Source organism: Myxocyprinus asiaticus, chromosome 44, assembly GCF_019703515.2.
Source record: "Myxocyprinus asiaticus isolate MX2 ecotype Aquarium Trade chromosome 44, UBuf_Myxa_2, whole genome shotgun sequence".
Lineage (NCBI taxonomy): Eukaryota > Metazoa > Chordata > Actinopteri > Cypriniformes > Catostomidae > Myxocyprinus > Myxocyprinus asiaticus.
The window spans coordinates 8,597,956-8,622,760 of NC_059387.1; the positions used below are offsets into that span (position 1 = coordinate 8,597,956).

The 24,805-nt window shown below is 36.6% G+C and overlaps 1 protein-coding gene across 1 annotated transcript in view; it reads left to right on the top strand.

The window, feature by feature from the left end:
• Window positions 1-271: 271 nt before the first annotated feature.
• adarb2 (adenosine deaminase RNA specific B2 (inactive)) overlaps window positions 272-24,805 on the top strand; it is a 270,658-nt gene continuing 246,124 nt past the window's right edge. The window contains exon 1 of the mRNA XM_051687556.1: window positions 272-511. Coding sequence (XP_051543516.1) covers window positions 439-511 — 73 coding nt within the window. The 5' untranslated portion in view covers window positions 272-438. The remainder of the gene's footprint in view (window positions 512-24,805) is intronic.

Sequence of the window (24,805 nt, forward strand, 5' to 3'; positions counted from 1 at the left end):
ACTCATCCCGCATTACTGCTTTCACTCATTCAGAGATGAAGAGTTTGCACGCCAGCATGGGATGGCATAAAGGGGGTGTGTCATGAGCCGTGATGCCACGGCGCCAAGACTCTCATGATTGGCTCTAATTACAATCCGCGGCAGCAAATAGACACGCGTCCTGCATGATTGGATTCAAAGTGTCTGGTGCCAAAAAGCGCAGAGAGTCGCAGGAGCTCCGGCAGCCCGCGTCACACAACAAAGAAAAGGACGCGCAGCTCCCGCTGAGCAGACAATACAGTAGCTAACACAGACGTGCAGCACTTTTAAAGCTAGTTATTCAAAGCTTATTATAAAAGTGTGAGGCGGAATAAGACGAAGCTGTCATTCCCGGTGCGTTCTGAAGCAGAGTAACTCCAGGAACACCAAGCGGCACAAGTTTTCCAGAATCTGAGCGCCATGGCATCGGTCCCCAGCAGCCAAGTCAAATGCAAGTTCAAGAGAAGGAGGAGGAGAAGGTCAAAGCGAAAAGGTAAAGTTAATTTCTCTCAGTATGTATGTCCTAATTAAACGTTTTTTCCTCTAAAGCCGAAACAGCCGAAATAACGGAGCGCAAATCGTCTGAAATAAGCAGCAATGCAAGTAATGATCATTTCCCCGAAACTGCGCATCCCATTTAAATCTGGATGTCGACATATTTGTCTATGCTTCACTGTCGGAGGTCGCAACAGCGTCAGCACCATCGCGGAGGTCGCATCAGTATCCGTGTCATTCTGCTGTCCAAGTTTTTGCCAACTGTTCGGATACACATAGCCGATATGCAGAATCGTGGGAGGAAATACTCCGTTTGCACCGTTTGTTTCTCGGTATATGCATCTGGCCAGATGCTGCATTTGCAAATGTGTCCAGGGACCAGGCTACTGTAGATATACAGTATGTCCTTGTCTTAACCTAAACTACTTAAGCTATTTAATTTTAGCATCCTGTGACCTGTTCACTCACTCATAAACGTTGCACATATATGGGATTTTTATAGAGAGATGTCTATTTAAACTGTTTTAACCCATAGAACTGTACTTTAAAAAGTGGCAATTAATGCTATAAGGAGCTATTTCTGCCTGACCTAACCTTGAAAAAAATATTTTGTTGTTTTAACCTACTGTATTTCAGTGTCATTAAATAATAATATATTATTATTATTATTATTATTATTTTTGCTTAAATCAAACCAGTTAATTTAGATGTTACACATTTTTATCCTAATGTTTTCCTTAAGTAGTATTGAGTAATATTTTTTACTTGAATAAACTGAATAAAACCAGTTAATTTCTAATGTTATTGACATTTCTAGTTTACTTGACAAAACAGTATTACAGTGTACTGTATAGTATGCTCTATGCTGTGTGTGTGTGTGTGTGTGTGTGTATGAATATATAATATTATTATTATTCATATATATATATATATATATATATATATATATATATATATATACATACAGCTCTGAGAAAAAAACAAAAAAATAAGACCATGGCAAAATTCTCAGTTTCTCTGGATTTACTATTTATAGGTATGTGTTTGAGTAACATGAAGATTTTTGTTTTATTCTATAAAGTACTGACAACATTTCTCCCAAATTCCAAATAAAAATATTGTCATTTAGAGCATTTATTTGCATAAAGTGACAACTGGTCAAAATAACAAAAAAGATGCAGGGTTTTCAGACCTCGAATAATGAAAACAAGTTCATATTCATTTATAAACAACACAATACTAATGTTTTAACTTAGGAAGAGTTCAGAAATCAATATTTGGTGGAATAACCCTGATTTTCAGTCACAGCTTTCATGCGTCTTGGCATGCTCTCTACCAGTCTTTCACATTGCTGTTGGGTGACTTTATGCCACTCCTGGTGCAAAAATTCAATCAGCTCCGTTTTGTTTGATGGTTTGTTGCCTTCCATCTTCCTCTTGATCACATTCCAGAGGTTTTCAATGGGGTTCAGATCTGGAGATTGGGCTTACTGTGACAGGGTCTTGATCCGGTGGTCCTCCATCCACACCTTGATTGACCTTGCTGTGTGGCATGGAGCATTGTCCTGCTGGAAAAACCAATCCTCAGAGTTGGAGAACATTGTCAGAGCAGAAGGAAGCAAGTTTTTTTTTTTTTTCCAGGATAACCTTGTACATGGCTTGATTCGTGCGTCCTTCACAAAGACGAATCTGCATCCCCAGATCATCACCGATCCTCCACCTGGTCATCTAATGGTTAGAGGGAGACCTGGGGAGGCCTTCAAGCCACTGTGTCTCACACCCACTGTGAAATTTGGTGGAGGATCGGTGATGATCTGGGGGTGTATCAGCAAGGCTGGAATCATGAAGATTCATCTTTGAAGGACGCATGAATCAAGCCATGTACAAGGTTATCTTGGAAGAAAACTTGCTTCCTTCTGCTGTGACAATGTTCCCCAACTCTGAGGATTGGTTTATCCAGCAGGACAATGCTTCATGCCAGCCAGGTCAATCAAGGTGTGGATGGAGGACCACCGGATCAAGACCCTGATATGGCCAGCCCAATCTCTAGACCTGAACCCCATTGAAAACCTCTGGAATGTGATCAAGAGGAAGATGGATGGCAACAAACCATCAAAAAAAATGGAGCTGATTGAATTTTTGCACCAGGAGTGGCATAAAGTCACCCAACAGCAATGTGAAGGACTGGTAGCGAGCATGCCAAGACACATGAAAGCTGTGATTGAAAATCAGGGTTATTCCACCAATATTGATTTCTGAACTCTTCCTAAGTTAAAACATTAGTATTGTGTTGTTTTAAAATTAATATGAACTTGTTTTCTTTGCATTATTCAAGGTATGAAAACACTGCATCTTTTTTGTTATTTTGACCAGTTGTCATTTTCTTTAAATAAATGCTCTAAATTACAGTATTTTTATTTGGGAGAAATGTTGTCAGTACTTTATAAAATAAAACAAAAATGTTCATGTTACTCAAACACATACCTATTAATAGTAAATCCAGAGAAACTGATCACTTTGCAGTGGTCTCTTATTTGTTTTTGTTTTTTCCAGAGTAGTATATATTGTAATAGAGCTCTTTAATTTGTACGTGATAGTTCTGAGCAATAACTGTACTGTTAGTATATACCTAGTTAAGAGAGAATTAATTTTATTTTTATAGCTTATATTTAGTTACCATGGTAATACACTGTATGAGACTGCTTAAAATTGGAAATTAAAATCTAGACCACACTACACTATAAAAACTATTTGTCAGGTAACCTGAAAAAGTGCTTCATGTGGTAACGTTTAAATAACTTATGTTCTTAAGTCAGTATTTATATTAGTAAAAAATGTTGTTTAATATGACTGAATCAACATTGATACACCAACAAAATAATTATTAATGGTCAGAACAGGAAGGAATAGCTTCTTAAGGTATTTACAGTGTACATGATACTCACCTGGTTATGTAAAAGTCTACGCATATAAGAAAATAGTTTTAGGGTTGCACTGCCAGTATAGAGATCAAATACAGTAGTTTGCATCCACCCAAAAAAACAAAAAAAAAACAACAGCAACAATCACAATAATAGTAGAATTATTGATAAAAAATAATCATTTATATTAGTTGCTGTTATTTGTTTTTTATTATTATTTTCCATGCAAGCAAAGATTATTGAAATATTTTGGGGAAATTAGTTGAACTACATCTATCTATTTGCATGATGAACTCTGGTGAAATTTTATCAGAGAAATACAAATAGCCCAGTGTAATGTGATCGAATGACAGTGGGCATGCTTGCTCCTCACCTAACATTGGTGGCTGGTAATAAATGATGGCATTTGTTGGTGGTCAGGTTTAGAGACACCTCTACCTTTTCTATGACAGGTTTGTGTGGTGTTCTTCGTCCCATCACTGCTTATCGTGTGACCCGACAGGTGCATGCATGAGCCGTGGGCTGGATGGGCTGATAACGGCGTATATTGATCAGCCATGTTGCTCGCAGTCAGTTCCGTCTCTTTGTCTTTGCTGACAAATGGACATGGATTTGCTTTGTTTTTTTTTTTTTTTAAACAAACTTCGTTCTCACTATCTGCATCATTACATGTTTTTTTTCTGATCTTAAAATTGTTCAACCCTGAATGATTAAACAGTTGAACAAGTTTCCTAAATGAATAACGTATACAGTATATTTTAAAATGTAAAAATTTAAAGTTTAAGAGCACATTGTGATGGAAAGATTCAGTGCAGTGTGGATGCATTCTATAAAGTGTTGTTAGCATTGTGCAATGCACATACTGATGTCTGTCGACAACTGCAATCTGACCTGTCACCCAAAGTATTAATAACAGAAGCAATTGTGCGAACATAGACAATAGCTGTAGTGTAATGGCGAGGTAAATATATTTACATAATGGAAATGACAGAATTGGTCACACAACATTAAGCGTTGCATATAAACATGAGAGGAGAGTGTAAGCATGTGTGCATGCATTTGTGTGTGTATATGAATAGCTAATTTATCAGCTCAGCCACTGTAAAAAGTGAATATGTGCAGTTAGATGCTATTTCTACCTAATCTAACCCTTAAAAATGAATTTTGTTGGTGAAACCAAGAAGTCATATTTATTTGGTTATTGTATGTATGCATACATACATCGATCATATTTTTATGACTTTAATAAAACCTATTATGTTACGATATGTAGCACAGTTTTATGTAGGAACAACAACATGCTATGAGCAGAAATGTGATCTATACATTGAAAAAAAAATGTATGTAACCTAAAAATGTACTTTATGTGGTAATCTCTAAATTAACAGGTTTTATTCAAGTCAAAAATATCAATTCAAATGACTGAATCAGCCTGAATAGATTAGGTTAGACAAACAAAAGTCATTTTTAAGGGTTTGATCAAATGGAGAATAGATCCTTTAGGTAAGAACAGTTACAGTGACTGGTCAGCGGCAAGAGGGCTTGTGCTTAACCGTTGGATTATTTAGACCAGACATTCATCACCATTTTCCTGAGTGTCAAGCATTATTTTAACTGTATTGTGCTTATTTCTTTTTTTTTTTTTTTTTTCATCATCATTATGATCTAGATTTTTATTTTAGTGGAGACAATACACTTTACTCCTGGGAAATCAGTCACAATTAATCACATAAAACCAGATTACATCAGCAGATTGTTTTAACTTCTCCCATCTAATCTCTCATAATGGAGATGAAAACATAATACCGTGTCTCATTTTAATAAACACTTATCTTTTTGAAAGCCAAAACAATTCATTTTATTGTCCTCTTGGCAAAACGGTGACATTTCGGGATTATATTGACATGGCATTTGATGGTTTAATCCTAAACAAATGCTTCAGATTATTACAGACTGTCCAGTGCATTAAAACTGATGTGTAGTCAAACGCATGTAAGCAGATTTCGCTCCTGATGTCGTTAGGGTTTTTTTTTTTTTTTTTGCAAGGTATTGTTCGTTTTTTAGAGAGCATAGCATTAATGTTAGCAGAGGGTACTGAGGTAACACACACGCAACAATAGGAATTAATCCTCAAAATTGGGGCAGTTCTCTTATTGACATCATGTGTACTTGTTTTAACCTCACTTACTTGGTGCTCAAATCCTTTTGAACAAAAAACTGTATGTGGAGGAATTTGGTTGACCTGCTTACCTTATCGTAGAACAATCTGCAAACATGAAAAGCGCAAACAGTCGATGCAGCATATGCTAGTTGAAATGAAACACTACTGGGATGGCCTGCAGATGACATGCCATACTTCATCAAATTTTTTTTATAATAGTTCTGCACATTGCACACAGCTTTTATGACATATTAAATGAAAGACTACGCGGAATATTTGTACTTTTAAAATTTACAGTGCTGGACCATTTAAAATGAACTGCTGAAGCAAAAGTTGATTAAAATCTTAAAATAAATATTCTTTTTCTTGTGCTGTATATTCACATACATTTTAACATAAAATCTTTGATGTTGATTTAAAAAAAAAGGGTCCATGAACCTATGCATCAACTACCAGTATTTTAAGTATTAAACTGCAATGTTTGATATGCCCGTGCCTTGATGTAGGTAAAGTAGATTAAGCTGTAAACTTGTTTAGGGTTAGTCATTCTTGAGATGTGTGACAGCCCCGCTGTGGCTCTCATAGCACATAGGGGGTCTTTCTGTTATTTGTCTCCAGCGTGAATTAACCACGGCCCAGTTAACCCTGAATCTCTTGGGAAATGTAGTTACCCCCCATCTACATTTACAAAGACACATTTTCTGTTGCGACGGATAGCGTGCTTTCTGTGATGGAGTACATGCGAGCTGCTGCAATATCAGTTGTAGTTATGCATTTTGTTTAATTAATTGAAATGGAAAAAAAAATCATGACGTTAACCTTCATGTTCTGCTTGGGTTCTGATAGACCCCCAATGCCAATTCTATAGCTTGAAAAATATACTTAAAGTCATGAAGTTTCAACCTAATACTTTAATGTTATGAGAACAGATTATAAACAAAATTTGAACTTCATAACACATTTAACCGTATTCCATGAAAAATGTTACATTACTGTATGTATGGGGTCTCGAAGACCCTATATACAATATAAAACATAAAGGAATGCAATGGATTTTCACATTCTAAGACTCTCTGACTGGTGTACACACTGTAGAATTTGCTGTTTATTTGAATTTCTTTTATTATATTTTTTCTGCTTTTTTTTTTTTTTTTCGGGTCAAATTGACCCCAAACAGAAGCTATTATAATGTAATATGTAACATAACTATATATAGTACTATAATGGATACCAATCACATTTATGAAAAGCACATATCTACTTTGTGATACAACAGATTGTTAATGATTCAGTAGTATCTGCCTGGGTTGTGATGAGGTCGGAGGAACTTATTAAAAGAATAGAAGGAAAAATAACGGGTTAATTACTATTATTATTTTTACACATACATCATTGTGGTCTCTGGGGACCCCAAACAAAACAGTGAAGTCTATATCAACAGAACATAGGGTTAAAATCATTTTCATGAGCTCATTTCATATTTCATGAGGATATATTCACTGCCTCCATCTGATACCTCTTATATTGTTACCCTGATGTGTCGTAAGCTTATAGACATGGTGTCAAATTGGTGCAGTAATTACAGCATGAGCTGCAAAGGTCCAGCACTTGTGGCAATACGGTCAGGTTGCCGTAACACGGTCAACAGAGAGACAAACAGGTCTCGGTAGCACTGCTCATAGCACTGTTCCCCGCAGCCCAATTCAGACTGCAATGAATTGCAGCCTTTGTCGCTGTCTTTCTGCCATTTTGTTGATTATATAGTTTTACATGATCACAAATGGGGACACAGAGAAGGACAGTCGCATTTGTGTCATGTGTTCTGATTCGGAGCAATACGAGGTGTCTGCACACTCTAATGCAATTAAAAAGGACACATTTACACTGTTTATAGCCTTTGTTAATTAATTTAGCCTTTATTTTCATTTTGTTGATTGATAATTTAAATAAATGTATTTTCTTCACTTTTTTTGTAGTTTGGATGTCTGAAAAATATTTTTACTACTTTGGGCTGATTTGATTTAGGGTGAAGATTTAGCTCAGGCATAGTCCAGACTATCCGAATTGGTTGTCCCAGAAAAGGAAACACATTTAGTCGTAATCAGATGTAAACACAATTTTGGCCCGAGTCTACTTCATTACACTCTCCTCTTTGTGTGCGTTGTCGATAAGGAATTTTTTGTAGAATGCTGGTATAACACCGCTAGCATTTAAGAAGTTAATGAAGGTCGTAATCAGCGGCAACCAGAGACCGATGTGACGGCAGCATTTGAATTCACAGACTCTTCCCTGATTAAGCGTGAAATATTCTGTGGTTTAGGACACGGCGTCCTCCACAGTACGTCTGACTGGTAAGGAAAAAAAAAAAGATATTAATGCTGAATGGAATCGGCTTACTCCACAGAGACCGTCGATAAAGTGACCGAAAGAAAGAAATAGCACAACTTTACAAATTAGCATAATTAGTAATTATCTCTTAATAGGCCCTCTTGGCTTCTTGGACTCGGCTCTTCTGCTTAAAGTTCATGGAGTGTGGAATAGGAAAAAAAACTATACAGAAATATCTCGATACCACACGAGCTGCTGAGGAAAAAAAAGAGGTGAGACCATTGCAATAACATTCATGAGATCAGGTGTTTTATTATTCATAAAATATATTTTTTTATTACAACAATAACTGTAGCTGTTATGTGTTTTGAGATGGTATTTCTATTTAGATTGAATTCAATTAATATTATCTTAAATGTGATTTTATATTTCCCCCCCCCCCACACACAAACACACGTGTATAGAGACCGGGGCTAGTTGTCACACGGGCTTTCTGTACATTACCTTTTCCATTATTGTTATTTCATGAATTGTTTCATGCCTCATAATAGTTTAATTTGTTTATGTTTAGCTGAAAAGCCAATAATAGGCTCTTACAGGCATATATTTAAAAAGAGGCATAGATTATGCCCCTGGTATTGGGGAAATTGTCACAGTGTGTGTAATTATCTTTTTTTCTGGGCGTTAGATGAAAATGTACAATAGCCACATAGCTTAAAGTCTTGGCTATGAAAAAGCTATGAAGATATTGACTTTCAAAAATAAATCTGCCCTGAGAAATATACACTGGAGAAAGAAATGGAGAAAGACGACTAGCCCCTGTTTCCCTTATATGGAAATAACCCTCTGATGTATGGCGTGCGTGATGCAGTCTGATCTCTAAAAGGCATTTTTAACTATTCAGGGTGTGATGTTACATCCAAACCATAATTTGTTATGACCGCTGACCCTGACATAATCCTATATTGCTTTCCTTTCCTTTTTTATAAGTCATTGCGTTTCTGTGAATGACATTCAACATGGCTGACGAAAATGATAATGTACCAAGTAGCTACCTGTGATACTTAACATTATCTCCTATTGCAGTGAGCAGATTTGTAATTCTTTCGAAAATGCATCATTTTGGGGAAAAAAAAGAAGAAAAAAGTTGGGAATGATTCTTGTTTTGAAGTAAAGAGAAACATATTGTTAAACATTTATACATTATGTAAGGAATAAATGACGACGGACCGTTGAATTGTTTAAAAATAATGCACACCCGAGGTGGTAATGCGCGTTGTGACCATTAAAAATAATGCACACCCGAGGTGTAGAGAATTTAATGGGCTGGAGTCAATTATTCCGCTTATACCACTGTTACCACACCTTAAGACATTGTTCAGGGTTTTATCTCAAGACATTTTCTGGTTTTCATCCCTAAAATGCTCTTATGAGAGGAACTACTTTCTTTCGCCATGGAGTCAGCGTCTTTAATACAGCTCAAGCCTTCGTTGCTAATTCGAAAACGTCATGTTAGAACTAGCAATGGAGGATGCGCTGCTTTTGGCATTGGAGTAAAAGGTTTTGTGTGTGTGTGTGTGCGCACGCGAGTGTGAGCGTGCATGTGTAATTGCGGGGGAGACGAGGGAGCGTGAGGGCTCTTTTTAACTGAAATTTAAATGTAGGATATTTTAGACATTGTTTTGACGTTCTTAACTGATTTACTTTAACCAATGACTTTGTTTAATTTGTTAGTTTGTTGGGGTAACCTGTAGGGCTCTTTGAAATAACTGAAATCATTTGGCGAAGTGATATGGAACCGTTATGCAGTCCCGGAACTACTTTATAGCCATGTGTTTCCTTGAAAAATAATTGCACACCTTAGAACGTCCATGAACCAATCAGAATCCAGCATTCAACAGACCTGTGGTATTAAATCACAAAGCTAAATTGTTTTATAATTCATGCATCAAAACGTAATAAGCATCAATGGGTTAATGTTATTTAATTATTGTAATACAGTCCATTTTGGTAATTGTATTCTTGTCCTTGACATTATAGTGAAATATCAATATTTTAAGTTTTGTCTTGTCTCACATTAACAGAAAATAAACACGTCTCTGGCACAAGCCGAGAGTGGACTCTTCTGAACACTTGTTATGGTGCTTGGAGCAGTTATCAGATGATCAGAGTAATAATTTTCGAGACTATGAGAGCTGACAGCACAAGCACATCTCCATAAATACCTCCTGCCTGGAAAACGAGCACCGCGCTGCTATGTGGGCCACAAATCAATTATCAATGCCCATGAGCAAGAACTACTGACATGACGACTTCTAATACTGTGAAAACAGTAGCTTTGCAATGATTATACAAATGCTATTACTATTACAAATGACTATTATTTATTTATTTATTTATTTATTTATTTATTTATTTATTTCTGCACATAATTTATATGACAGTAAACTATTTGTGTTGAAATGATTGTACAGATAAACAGTGGGGTACAAAAGTCTCAGGCGACTAGTGAAAATACTTCTATTTTGCATTTTACTAGTTTAGTACAGTTTATTTATATACTATATTAACTATATTATCAGCAATTTGAGTTACACACAAACACACATACTGTATATATATAATATATATGTGTGTGTGTGTGTGTGTGTGTGTGTGTATTATATACACATTACAGTCACACCAGTATAAAGCTAGTAACTCTGAACAGCTGACTTATGTTAAAAAAATAGACCAGCAGAGGTTTATAGAAGACATTACTTGTCAGCTAGGCATTTATTTCTCTCTCTCTCTCTCTCTCTCATTGTGACCCTACCTCACACGAGACCAGTAATCTTCTTGAATCCATGAATCTCAATAACCACTTTCACTATAAAACCCTTATTTAACACTTAACTACTGACCACATCCCTGCTCGTGCATATGTCTATGTTGATTATGGTGTTATTTTAGACATGAGTGTAATTGCGACAAGCCTGAGTGAAGGCAATATGAGAGATTTGTTTTGTCGATGATAGTAGCAGTGAAAATATATGATGTTCTTCCATATTTATCATTACACTGGCTGTCAGCGCTAAATAACGTTTCCCTTCCTCGCACCCTCCAGTAAAGCCGCCTTCATCCATCGATTCCAACATACTTTAGGGGCCATGCGCGAGGACCAGACTTATCTAGCAAATCCTTTAAATGATGTTAAAAAAAACTTCCTCTGCATTAGCTTTGTCTGATTTAATTCTCTCGTACACTCTCTGGATTTCTGTCTTTCTCCACTGTTTCATACATTTTTGCACATAATTGTGTTGAACTGACATGGGCATTTCCTGTTATACAGTAGGCTACCTTTTGAACTCTATAACAAAAAAATATCTAAAATGGGGGCAAAAATGGCAACATCCACTCAAGTGAAATTATTTAAAATTCACCCTTATGTTTGCTTAATTGATATGTTATGATAAAAGAAAACAAACTAAATTATTTCTATCATTCAAAATTTAAAGACATTTATGATGGGGACATGAAACTGCACTGCATAACAGCACTGTTTTTTTTGGGGTTTTTTTCGTTACCATGTTGCAGGCCTGTTTATTTTTGGGCAGGTCCAATTTGAACAGCTTTGGGTACGTGCTGGCTGATAAATTTGTATTCAGGCGCTGGATGTTGGAATTGCTCATCTATTTCATGTGATAGCCCAGAGTGTATTTGGTTTTCACACGGAGTGAGCACTGACACTCTTTCGAGGTGAGATTTGCTCTCTGGTTGTTTGCGTACACTCTGCCAGGAGTTTGGAGGGACAGGTTTTATGTACTAGAGACCAATACTTTCTTGTGTGTATGTTCCATGGTTAAACTACCTGTTCTACTAAATTACAAAGCTGTGTCTGATCAGCCGATGGAGGAGAACATGCTGGACCCTGGGCGACGTGATATCAGGCTTACAGGACTCAGACGTTGTGTTGCCATAGAGAGAGGCGGTGTGTGTGCGTGGGGGGTTGTCGTTGAGTTAGATAAACCTTTTTTTGCTTCGGTGATATCTAAGCATTCATGAAATGTATAAAATCTATCAAATATGTGCAGTAACTGAGGGGAAGTAGGAAAAAAATGATGAGCGTTGTCAAATGCTGAAAATAATGAGCGTTGTCAAATGTACGAGACTGTAAATTCTTTCAATTATCACCTTCTCAGATAAATGTCTTTTTTTAACTTGAATGTTTTTTGTTTTGGATGGCACTTGTTTCTTGCACGTATAATTATAAATAAAACTAGCAGGTTTTCACAGATCAATTTACATTTGCATTTTCAAATGAAATACTAGAAGCTTGAAAATGTTTAATTTCATATGTGGAATCTTTCCAGCAAAGATGTGTGACCTTACTGTTATGACTTTAGTTGTTTTTAAATCATTTAAATGCTACAGTTTAACCCACCCAGAATTTTTATTTTTATTTTTTTTTTTTATGATAATAAAACAACAACAATATATTTAAATATATATATACACTAACAGCCAAAAGTTTGGAATAATGTACAGATTTTGCTGTTTCAAAAGGAAATTGATACTTCACCAAAGTGGCATTCAACTTATCACAAAGTATAGTCAGGACATTACTGATGTATAAAACAGCACCATCTCTATTTGAAAAGTCATTTTTGATCAAATCTAGACAGCAGCCATCACTCCAACACCTTATCCTTGAGTAATCATGCTAAATTGCTAATTTGGTACTAGAAATTCACTTGCCATTATATCAAACACAGTTGAAAGCTGTTTGGTTTGTTAAATGAAGCTTAGCATTGTCTTTGTGTTTGAGTTGCCACATTATGCAATAGACTGACATGTCTTAAGGTCAATATTAGGTCAAAAATGGCAAAAAAAGAAACAGCTTTCTCTAGAAACTCATCAGACAATCGTTGTTTTGAGGAATGAAGGCTATACAATGCTTGAAATTGCCAAAAAACTGAAGATTTCATACAAAGGTGTACACTACAGTCTTCAAAGACAAAGGACAACTGGCTCTAACAAGGACAGAAAGAGATGTGGAAGGCCAGATGTACAACTAAACAAGAGGATAAGTACATCAGAGACTCTAGTTTGAGAAATAGACACCTCACATGTCCTCAGCTGACAGCTTCATTGAATTCTACCCGCTCAACACCAGTTTCATGTACAACAGTAAAGAGAAGACTCAGGGGTGCAGGCCTTATGGGAAGAATTGCAAAGAAAAAGCCACTTTTGAAACAAAAACAAAATGAAAATGTTAGAGTGGGCAAAGAAACACAGACATTTGACAACAGATAATTGGAAAAGAGTGTTATGGATCTTAACCTCATTGAGCTTTTGTGAATAAAATTACCAATTTCTTTCCATAAGAGCAAAATCTGTACATTTAATCCAAACTTTTGGCCGCCTGTGTGTGTGTGTGTGTGTGTGTGTGTGTGTGTGTGTGTGTGTAATATATTTATTTTGTATATATATTTATTGCACTTTTTCCCCGCTCATGTACTGAACTTTCATACATACAGTACAATTAATTTAGCTAATTAAGCTGTTTATTTAGCTAATTATAATTAATATACACTAAACCTAAAATTAAGCATTAAGGTGTGAGAGGGTGTGCTATATTAAGTATATACAATTGTCAAGACTAAAGGCTGTTGTTAGGCAATGATAGACTGTATCAAGGTGGACAGGTGTTACTGTAATATATTTTAGCGTGGCTAGAGCTGTATTAACCGCTTCTGGACCAGAACTATCCATTCTTTTAAGACAACTGAAGTGAACAAAAAAAAAAAAAATATTTGTAATAATTTTTGGACTATTCAGTGTTCAAATTGTCTGAGCTCTTGCATAGTGTATGGAAGAGCTTTAAATTAGATGTAGCTCCTTTTTATTACAAGCGCCTTTTTTGAATGGTCATTTTCTGTTATTGTTTATCAGCATGAATTGCATATTTAAAGATATTGAGGGAGGGCCTCTCATCACAGGTGCAGCATAATATATAGACAAATATACTTTTCCTCATAATATCCGTGTAATAACTTTTTAACTGTTTGATCATGTGCTAACATGTAGTGTTAAATACTGGCAAAACTACATGCATTTTAACTGCATGCTTATTTAGTTTTAAGATAAAAGATGATTTAATGTTAGTAATTTTGGTGTACCAACAATAATATGTCAAAGAAAAATGTTTTATCTTACCATTATTGAGAGGTGAAAATTAGTATTCACAAAGCCATTGTCACTCAGTCACTGTCTGTAAGTTCCTTCAGAAAACAGCACCTGGTGCACTCGGGACGTAGAACGTTTAATTTGGATTAAATCCGGGACCCCCCAAACACCCCCTCAAACTGAACACTGGAACTATTTTCTATTTTGCTGTTGTCTTTTTTTTTTTTTTTTTTTTTTTAGCAGTTAAGTCTTAAAGTATAGCTAGGTCATATACATACAGTAGTACCACCTCTGACCACCTCTTAATGAATTTCAACAGCGTTTCAATCATCAGAGAATTCTTGCCAAATCAGGAAATGACAGTGTGTATTGGATCTAATTAAGTATTATGTCAAGTGTGGGTGAAAATACTTTATATTTGCTTGTGTGTAAGAGTGAGAGTGACAGAGAGAGCATGAGAGAGAAAGGAAAGCAATGATAGTGATTGCTGTATATATAAGGGGGATAATCCTGTCTGCCCACCGCTGAAAGAGGGTAATTGTGCTGTTCTCGTTAATGTAATGGAGGTTCATTTTAATTTGAAAGGACTGTTGGAACAAGAAGAGTCTTGAATGTGTCACCCACATGCACGCACACTAGTGCATATACACTTACTGTATGTGCATGCACATATATTAAAGTTTAGTGAGCAGCCTTGCTGTTTACTGCCTATAGGCAGCTCCTTTCTGACTGGAATCTTAAAAGTGACCAATTTGGAATGCTTTACATAGGCAGCACCTCTGTGCATCATACAAGTAGCACTTCTCAAGTGAAATGCATGGGACTTAAAATATAGAGTTTGGTGTTAGCTTGTTGCTAATCTAGCAATACAACTCTCATTACTCTAATAAAAAGATTTGAGGGCATGTCACGCAACCTAATTTGGAACACTTCTACCAGGCAACAGATGAACATGTGGTAAAATTCTGTAGAACTTGATTTGATGCACAGCCTTTGACACCAGTAGAGTTTGGTGTTAGCATTGCTAAGATAACAACAGAATTTGTATTACTCTTATTAGCTTAAAATATGAGGGCATATCACGCAACCTATCTATTTTGGCTAGCTTCTAACAAGTGACAGATGTATTTGCAGCAAATTACCATAGAATCTGATATACAGCGTTTGGCATCAACAACAAAAGATATGGAAAGTGTTTTCTACTGTCTTTTAAAGGAATAGTTCACCCAAAAATGAAAATTCTCACTGTTTACTCATGCCAACCCCATTTGTGTATGACTTTCTTCTGCAGAACACAAATGAAGATTTTTAGAATAATTTTTCAGCTCTGTAGGTCCATACAATGCAAGTGAATGTGTGCCAAAATTTTGAAACTCCAAAAAGCACAAAAACGCAGCATAAAAGTAATCCATATGACGCCAGTGGTTAAATCCATATCTTCAGAAGTGATATGATAGGTGTGGTTGAGAAACAGATCAATATTTAAGTCAAATTTCGCTAGAAATTAATCTCCCAGCCCAGTAGGGGGCAATATGCATGAAGAATATGAATCACAAAATAATGTGAACGTTAAAGTGGAGACTGACTGATCAGGGAGGAGAATTTATAGTAAAAATTGACTTAAATATTGATCTGTTTCTCACCCACACCTATCAAATGGTTTCTGGAGACATGGATTAAACCACTGGAGTCGTATGGATTACTTTTTATGCTGACTTGTGTGATTTTTGGAGCTAAACATTTTTGGCACTTATTCACTTGCATTGTTTTGACCAAAAGAGCTGAGAAACTCTTCTAAAAATCTTAATTTGTGTTCTGTTGAAGAAAGAAAGTCATACACATCTGGGATGGTATAATGGTGAGTAAATGAGAGAATGTACATTTTTGGGTGAATTATTCCTTTACAAATATAAGCTTACTTATATTTCTGTCCTAACTACACATGATTATATGGTTAATTGCTTTTTATTATTTGTATTTAGCATTGTTTTTTTTTTATGTGACCCAATCAGAACAAACCTGCAACACACCATTTGAGAACCACTGTTTTAGGCCACGCCCACACTAATATATATTTTTTTTAGAAAACAGATTGGTTGACATGTCCTGGTCCAAAATAAAATAATAATAATAAAAACAAAACAAAAAACAAATAAGAGATTAGATTTTGTATAAAGAACATGAAGGCTTTTTTAGGGCCTTTAAGAATTTTGTACATTTTGACATTATTTTCATGACAGTTATGCATAATTTACTCCCCAATTCTCAATGCAAAAATATATAATCATTATGATCTCTCTGTTTTATTGAGTACACCGTTTAAAAAAAATAAGGCTGGGCATAGAAATGCGTCTATTCTTCGACTACATACTCATCAGACATATTTAGTAAGTTCTGTTCTCTGGTTTGTGTGCAGCTGTGTTGTGTTCTGTTGTTAATATCAACCTGAACGCCCCATGTCAGCCAGCGGGGCTGCTTGAACTTGCTCTCATGCAGTCTTATGAAAGCACAGAGGAGAGCAGTGGTTGGTCAACAGTTTCACTAAATAATACATTAGATTTCGGTTTGTTTCTCACCAAAGCTCATCGTATGCTTTCATAACAATCATGAGTCTCATGGAATAATTTATCAGACTTCTGAATTATACTTTTGCATCCTTTTGAAGCTTGAAGAGGTGGTCACCATAAACTGCCATTAACATCACTGAGCACACACTTGTTTCACAATTTCTCCCTTTGTGTTAAGAAAAAGAAAGTCATATGGGGTTATAACAACACAGGGGTGAGTAAACAATGACTGAATCCTCATTTTTGGGTGAACTATCCCTTTTAAATGATAATAAATAAAAACTTTAGCATACTTTTGATGCTCCGTGCTAAAATAAAAATCCATCAAATTAATTCAAATAACTTCTTGCTTGATCAACACAAAATGAGGGGCATTTTTAAGGCTAGAAACGTGATCAAAACATCGTATGGATCAGAAAGTTCTCGAGTAGAATACAACAAATATACAACAAACATACCATTGAGTAAAAGCCAGAGAAAAAATCTGTCATGCCAGATGGTCTCTGGTTACAAAGCGGACCAATCACAGCTGTTGTGGTCTGCGCCGACACGAAGCGCTGCTACATTTTTGGTGAGATGCACATCAGGCTATGGCATTGGCTACCCTGTAGCCACCTCACCTTTCATGAAGAAGTATAAATTGCCCTTTATGCTTATAATTATGCTGCCTACCTTTTGTAACATCTTTCACAGTGGGGGTGCTAAGATTTTGTTTTTACATTTTGAGTGAAAGTCAAGAATAACAGTGATGTAACGGCCAACGGTGATATATCTTCTCCACTCCTATGACCCTTTACTGAATTTGAGACCTAGTATGTTTTCCACACTGGATGTGAATTAAGCCATTCAGAGTGAATGGACGAAGTCACAACAGAGCACAAAAGGACCCTGGTGAGGCCGTCTACCCATCAGCCTGCATCTGTATACAGTACCTATCTGAGCTTAGCTGAGGATGAATGGCTGCAGAGAATCAGTGGGGTGAGCGAGACAGCGAGAGCAATGGGAGACGCGGCTCACTGCCAGATGCAGCTTATAATGTTGCTAATCTGTGTCTGCTTGTTTGCACGAGTGTCTTGGAGAAGAGCTACTGGCAGGAACACAATTTACTTTTGTCGCTGGATCACACTGATAGTGGTTCAAGCTTCATATTGTTACTACTTATCAAGATAGCAAATCTGGACGATTACGTTATTGTAAGTTTTTCACTTTCATCATTAACTGGGTTTCCATCCATTTATTTTTATGCAAATCTTGGGATATTGCATAAAAAAAAAAAAAAAAAAAATCTGGATGGAAACATTTAGATGCAAATAAAATCTCCAGAATGCACACAAAGTCCATATACACTCGCTTGAGGTGGATAATTGTTTGTTTTTTTATTATTATTATTATTCAACAAGAAGACATGCAGATAAACTATTATGGAAACACATTTACTGTATATATTCCAATATAATTTATAAAAAGAGTATAGATGTGCATCTATTACATTTTAATAACATTTATTACATTTAATAAAAGAGCCACAGTGGTTTCAGCTTCAATTTTAATTTCTGTTTTGTACCAATTTCTCAAAGTGAAGATATTGCTCTCTTAAACACATGGGATGGAAACTTTGCTATATTTGCAAATTGTTTTGTGATTATTCTGATTTTTATCATAAATAAAATGTGTTACATCAGGGCTCCAGACTGTGACTAAAATGGTTGCAAATGCGACCAAAAATAAATGATTGCGACAATAATTTAAAGTCTAGTCGCCACTGGAGACTGTCGGGATGTGTGCTTTCATATGCGGTTTCATCAGATATCATCTTGTGAGTTATTGAATACATCTTTAGGGCGCCAGTGTGTCACGCCACTTTTTACCCTTTGTGTTGATGGTATGAGCTCGCTCCACCGCACGCAACAACAAACACAGCGCAAGCCGTGATGTCTGATTTGTGAACATATGACTCTTTTGAACTGGGTCATTATAATTAATCACCCGGCAAGAGCTCGTTTGAACTCAGGAGCTCAGTTTTGCAGTTTAAACTCGAGTCACTTTCTTAGCGAATCAGCTGTCAGTGAGTTCTGAAGCCCAACCAAACATCTCTCAGCCCAGCTCCACTCAACCTACAAACACTGACCCTCACACACAACAGCAGGAGGCACCTGACAGAACAGCACAGCCCTTCCCGCATTCACATCAGCTCACTTATGCTGATGTAGTGAAGGGCAAAATACACACTGACTCCTCAGACATTACAGAGGTGAGACATCTTCTACATCTCATCTGTAGAATACTGGGGTAAGCCATCTGGACCACCAAAACACCTCACTTTATTTCACAATGACTTCTTTCACTATAAGCTCATGGAATATTCAAGGCCTCTACTCCACAATCTTTGGGGCCAAGACTTTAAAAACAGAGTTTCTGAAAAACATTTATAACCAGGACATCATTTTTCTGCAAGAAACATGGTGCAAATCAGACATGGACAGTCATTGCCCTTTAGGATACAGGGGAAATTGTATTGCCATCACTTAAAAACTGTAATGTGAAATGCGGAAGACTCTAGTGGGGTCATCATTTGGTACAAAGATACTTTAAAAAACAACCTATCAATCATGAAAAAAGACTCCACACATGTTTGGCTTGAACTCAAAAAAAGGCATAATACACTGTGATAAGGACCTTTACATCTGTGCAGCCTACATGCCTCCATCAGAGTCTCCGTACAACAAGGACAAACATTTTGATCAGTTTCAGACGGAAACCAGCCAATTCCAGGCCCAGGGGAATGTGATGTTATGTGGGAACCTAAATGCAAGGACAGGTTCAGAATCGGACATTATAGATACCCATGGGAATAACCACATACTGAAAGCCAACACACATCTAACCCCCACCACTACAACACGGAACAATCCGGACAGTACAGGCCTGGGTCTGTATATGCTTAATGGTAGGATCCTAAGGGACTCTTTAGGTTGATTCACATACTGCTCAGCTCTTGGGGCTAGTGTAGTTGACTCTGCCATTTCAGACATGGACCCCTCCTACATACGTGCATTCACTGTCAGACCACAGTCTTCCTTATCCGACCACTGTCAAATGAATGTGTTCTTAAAGAAAATTCAACATCATGGAACAGACCAAGAGCCCAGCAAACTAAACCCAACATACAAATGGTCCCCAAAATGTGAGTACGAATTTCTTAGTGCAATTAGCTCCAAAGAAATGGCCAACCTAATCAATAGATTTCAAATAACACAGTTTATGGCTAACAAGATTGACGTAAATTCCACAGTACAACAAATAAATGATATTTTCAAAGGTGCTCAATCAAAGCAAACCTACTCTGTACAAACAAGAAAACTAAACTAAAAATTGGGGATGAAATTTGGTTTGATAAAGAATGTAAAATTAAAAGAAAACTACTCGGGCAGCTCTCCAACCAAAAACATAGAGAGCCACACAAAGCTGGAAACCAGACAAAATTATTGTGAAGCACTTAGGGATTATAAAAATGCAATACGCCACAAAAAGCAACAACATCTAAACCACACTCTTAATGAAATTGAAGACTCAATTAATGATAATCAGTTCTAGGGAAAAATGGAACAGTCTGAATAAACAACACAGCCAGGACATAGCCATACAAAACAGAGAATTATGGAAAGGCTATTTTAAAAACTTATTCAAATAAATTTCTCCAGAAAATCTCACACCTGACCAGAAAAACAAGTTTGTCAATTGGAATCTAAAATAAAAAAAATAACCAAAACCCTTTAGACTATCAGATTAGCAGAGAAGAATTGACAGATGCCCTTAAGAAACTAAAACCCAGAAATGCATGTGGTTTAGATAACATTAGAACAGAAATGCTGAAGCACAGCCCTGCAGTAATGCAGGAGGCCTTGTTAAAACTGTTCAGTCTGGTTCTGCAAACTGGATACTTTCCTGATACCTGGAGTATGGGCTTAATACACCCATTATATAAGAGTGTAGACAAATTCGACCCCAGTAACTACGGAGTCATTTGTGTGAACAGTAATCTGGGGAAGACTTTCTGTTGTATCCTGAGCACCCAGATACAGGCCTTCCTTACCATGCACAATGTCTTGAGTAAGAATCAGATTGGATTCCTACCAAACCACCGCACCACCGACCACATTCGCATGCTACACATGATAGTCAATCAGCACATTCGTCAAAAAAGCAAAGGCAAAATTTATGCATGTTTTGTTGATTTAAAAAAAAAAAAAAACATTTGATTCCATTTGGCATGATGGTCTGTATTATAAAATTCTACAATCTGGCATTGGGGTAAAATGTACAACACTCAAACCTATGTATTCAGACAACAGGTGTGGAGTTAAAATTGGCAATAAAAGAACAGAATTCTTCACTCAAGGGTGTGGAGTGAGACAGGGCTGCAGTTTGAGTCCAACTCTGTTCAACTTTTACATTGAGTTAGCAGTGCTACTGGAACAATCTGCAACACCCGGTCTTACTCTAAATAATTCTGAAGTTAAATTTCTTCTCTATGCAGATGATCTGGTGCTGCTGTCAGCTACTGCACCTGGACCTGCTGGAGAACTACTGTCAGAACTGGGCCTTGACAGTCAATTGGAAAAAAACTACAATTATGATATTCCAGAAAAAAAGACAGATAATAGGAAACCAGATGCTCATTCACTCTGGGAAATACTGCAATAGAACACACCCGACACTACGACTACCTCGGTCTAAAAATCAGTGCTTGGTCTGGCAGTGAATGCACTAAAAGAGAAAGCTAGAAGAGCACTCTGCTATTAAGGCCAAATTTACCCAAATAGACATTCCTGAAATAATTTGGTGTAAAATCTTTGATAGTATTATTATGCCTATTGCTCTGTACGGATGTGAGGTTTGGGGTACTCTGTCTGGCAGATTACTCTAGATGGGACCAACACCTCATAGAATCCCTGCATGCAGAATTCTGTAGAAACATTCTAAGAGTTCAGAGAAGAACACCTACTAATGCATGCCGGGCCGAACTAGGCAAATACCCCCTAATTATACATATTGAAAAATGATCCCTCAAATTCTGGACATACCTAAATTCAAGTTCCACTAATACACTGCAACATAAAGCCCTTAAAACCCAAGAGTTGAAGCCTAAAACCAGTCCCCTTTGTCAGCTGGCTCTGAAACTCACAAACCCACTAACAAACACCAGTTTCCGACCAGCACTGCTGAACAAAACCAAATCAGAATAAACCAAATCATAAAAGAAAGCAAAAATTCATATCTGGACCATTGGGAAAAAAAGTAAAAACCAAAGCAAATTGGAATGTTATCGGACCCTAAACAGAAAGTATAATCTGGCAGAATATCTTCTCACTGTAAGAGATCCAAAACAGAGACGGATCCACACTAAATATAGTATCAGTGATCACACTCCAGCCATAGAAAAAGGCGGACACAGACAAACATGGCTTCCAAAGGAAGAACGAGTCTGTGCTCACTGTGACAGAGACACGCTTTCCCTTCACTGTGAGAAATTTACAGAGGTGAGAGAGAAATACTTTGACAAACTCTCAGACCTCATGCCACAGTTTTCCAGTTCAGCAGAAACCGATCAAATGCTGGTGTTACTGAGGGAGGACAATCATGCAACAGTTGCAGCAAAATTCTTTTTTGAAAAGCACACCCTCAGAAACAAATTACTGCCTTAATGTACTTCGTTCACAGTATTATTTTTTTTATGTTCATAATGTCTTGTTAAATGCTTATTTTATATTGTATAGTGTATATAGTTATTATAGTTTTTATTTTATTCATTACCTGGCACCTTATTATAATTCTTTTTTTATTGTTATTTGTTACTGTTTTATTATTTTTTTTGTCTTGTCATTATCTGTTTTGTGTATTAATGCATTGGCAATATTGCATGTAAACACAATCATGCTAATAAAGTACTTTAAAATTGAAATTGATATCACAACTGGGAGCGCAGACATTTCAAAATAGTAGTCCCATGTGTATTGTGGGCTTGTTTATAATTAAAAGTCCTGTGTAATGTACCAAAACTTTTTCTTTTTTTCTTTTCTGATTATTATAGATTGGGATTGTAGTAGCACAATAAACTGCATCTGGGATTTCAATCAATTTGCACTCTTGTAGTCTTTGTGTCTGGGCCATCCGGAAACAGTAAAGAAAGACTAAGATTTATATATATTTCTTTTTTTATATATATATATATATATATCAGTTGTGCTCAAAAGTTTGCATACCCTGGCAGAAATTGTGAAATTATGGCATTGATTTTGAAAATATGACTGATCATGCAAAAAAAGTATTTTATTTAAGGATAGTGATCATATGAAGCCATTTATTATCACATAGTTGTTTGGCTCCTTTTTAAATCGTAATGATAACAGAAATCACCCAAATGGCCCTGATCAAAAGTTTACATACCCTTGAATGTTTGGCTTTGTTACAGACACACAAGGTGACACACACCTGGTGACACAAGGTGGCAATTTAAGGTTAATTTCCCACACCTGTGGCTTTTTAAATTGCAATTATTGTCTGTGTATAAATAGTCAATGAGTTTGTTAGCTCTCACGTAGAAGCAATGAGAAGGCTAGATACTGAGCCATGGGGAGCAGAAAAGGACTGTCAAAAGACCTGCGTAACAAGGTAATGGAACTTTATAAAGATGGAAAAGGATATAAAAAGATATCCAAAGCTTTGAAAATGCCAGTCAGTACTGTTCAATCATTTATTAATAAGTGGAAAATTTGGGGATCTCTTGATATCAATCCAAGGTCAGGTAGACCAAGAAAGATTTCAGCCACAACTGCCAGACGAATTATTCAGTATACAAAGAAAAACCCACAGGTAACCTCCGGAGAAATACAGGCTGCTCTGGAAAAAGTGTGGTGTGGTTGCTTCAAGGAGCACAATATGACGATAGTTGAACAAAAATTAGCTGCATGGTCGAGTTGCCAGAAAGAAGCCTTTACTGCACCAAGTGCCACAAAAAAGCCCGGTTACAATATGACCGACAACACCTTGACATGCCTCACAGCTTCTGGCACACTGTAATTTGGAGTGATGAGACCAAAATAGAGCTTTATGGTCACAACCATAAGCGCTATGTTTGGAGAGGGGTCAACAAGGCCTATAGTGAAAAGAATACCATCCCCACTGTGAAGCATGGTGGTGGCTCACTGATGTTTTGGGGGTGTGTGAGCTCTAAAGGCATGGGGAATCTTGTGAAAATTGATGGCAAGATGAATGCAGCATGTTATCAGAAAATACTGGCAGACAATTTGCATTCTTCTGCACGAAAGCTGCACATGGGACGCTCTTGGACTTTCCAGCACGACAATGACCCTAAGCACAAGGCCAAGTTTACCCTCCAGTGGTTACAGCAGAAAAAGGTGAAGGTTCTGGAGTGGCCATCACAGTCTCCTGACCTTAATATCATCGAGCCACTCTGGGGAGATCTCAAACGTGCGGTTCATGCAAGACGACCAAAGACTTTGCATGACCTGGAGGCATTTTGCCAAGACGAATGGGCAGCTATACCACCTGCAAGAATTTGGGGCCTCATAGACAACTATTACAAAAGACTGCACACTGTCATTGATGCTAAAGGGGGCAATACACCGTATTAAGAACTAAGGGTATGCAGACTTTTGAACAGGGGTCATTTCATTTTTTTCTTTGTTGCCATGTTTTGTTTTATGATTGTGCCATTCTGTTATAACCTAGAGTTGAATATGAATCCCATAAGAAATAAAATAAATGTGTTTTGCCTGCTCACTCATGTTTTCTTTAAAAATGGTACATATATTACCAATTCACCAAGGGTATGCAAATTTTTGAGCACAGCTGTGTATATATAATATATATATATATATATATATATATATATATATATATATATATTAGGGGTGTAATGGTTCAAATTTGTCACAGTTCGGTTTGTATCACAGTTTTAGGGTCACAGTTTCGGTACGGTTTGGTATTTGCAATGTACTGAAAAATCCAAAGAAAGAATATTCTATTTGGTAACATACACTTCAACAGGTTTTCCCTTAATAAATGTCATTGTTTTACAGTAATCATAGTTTAACTATGGTATTTGTAGTAAAAACATAGTAACAA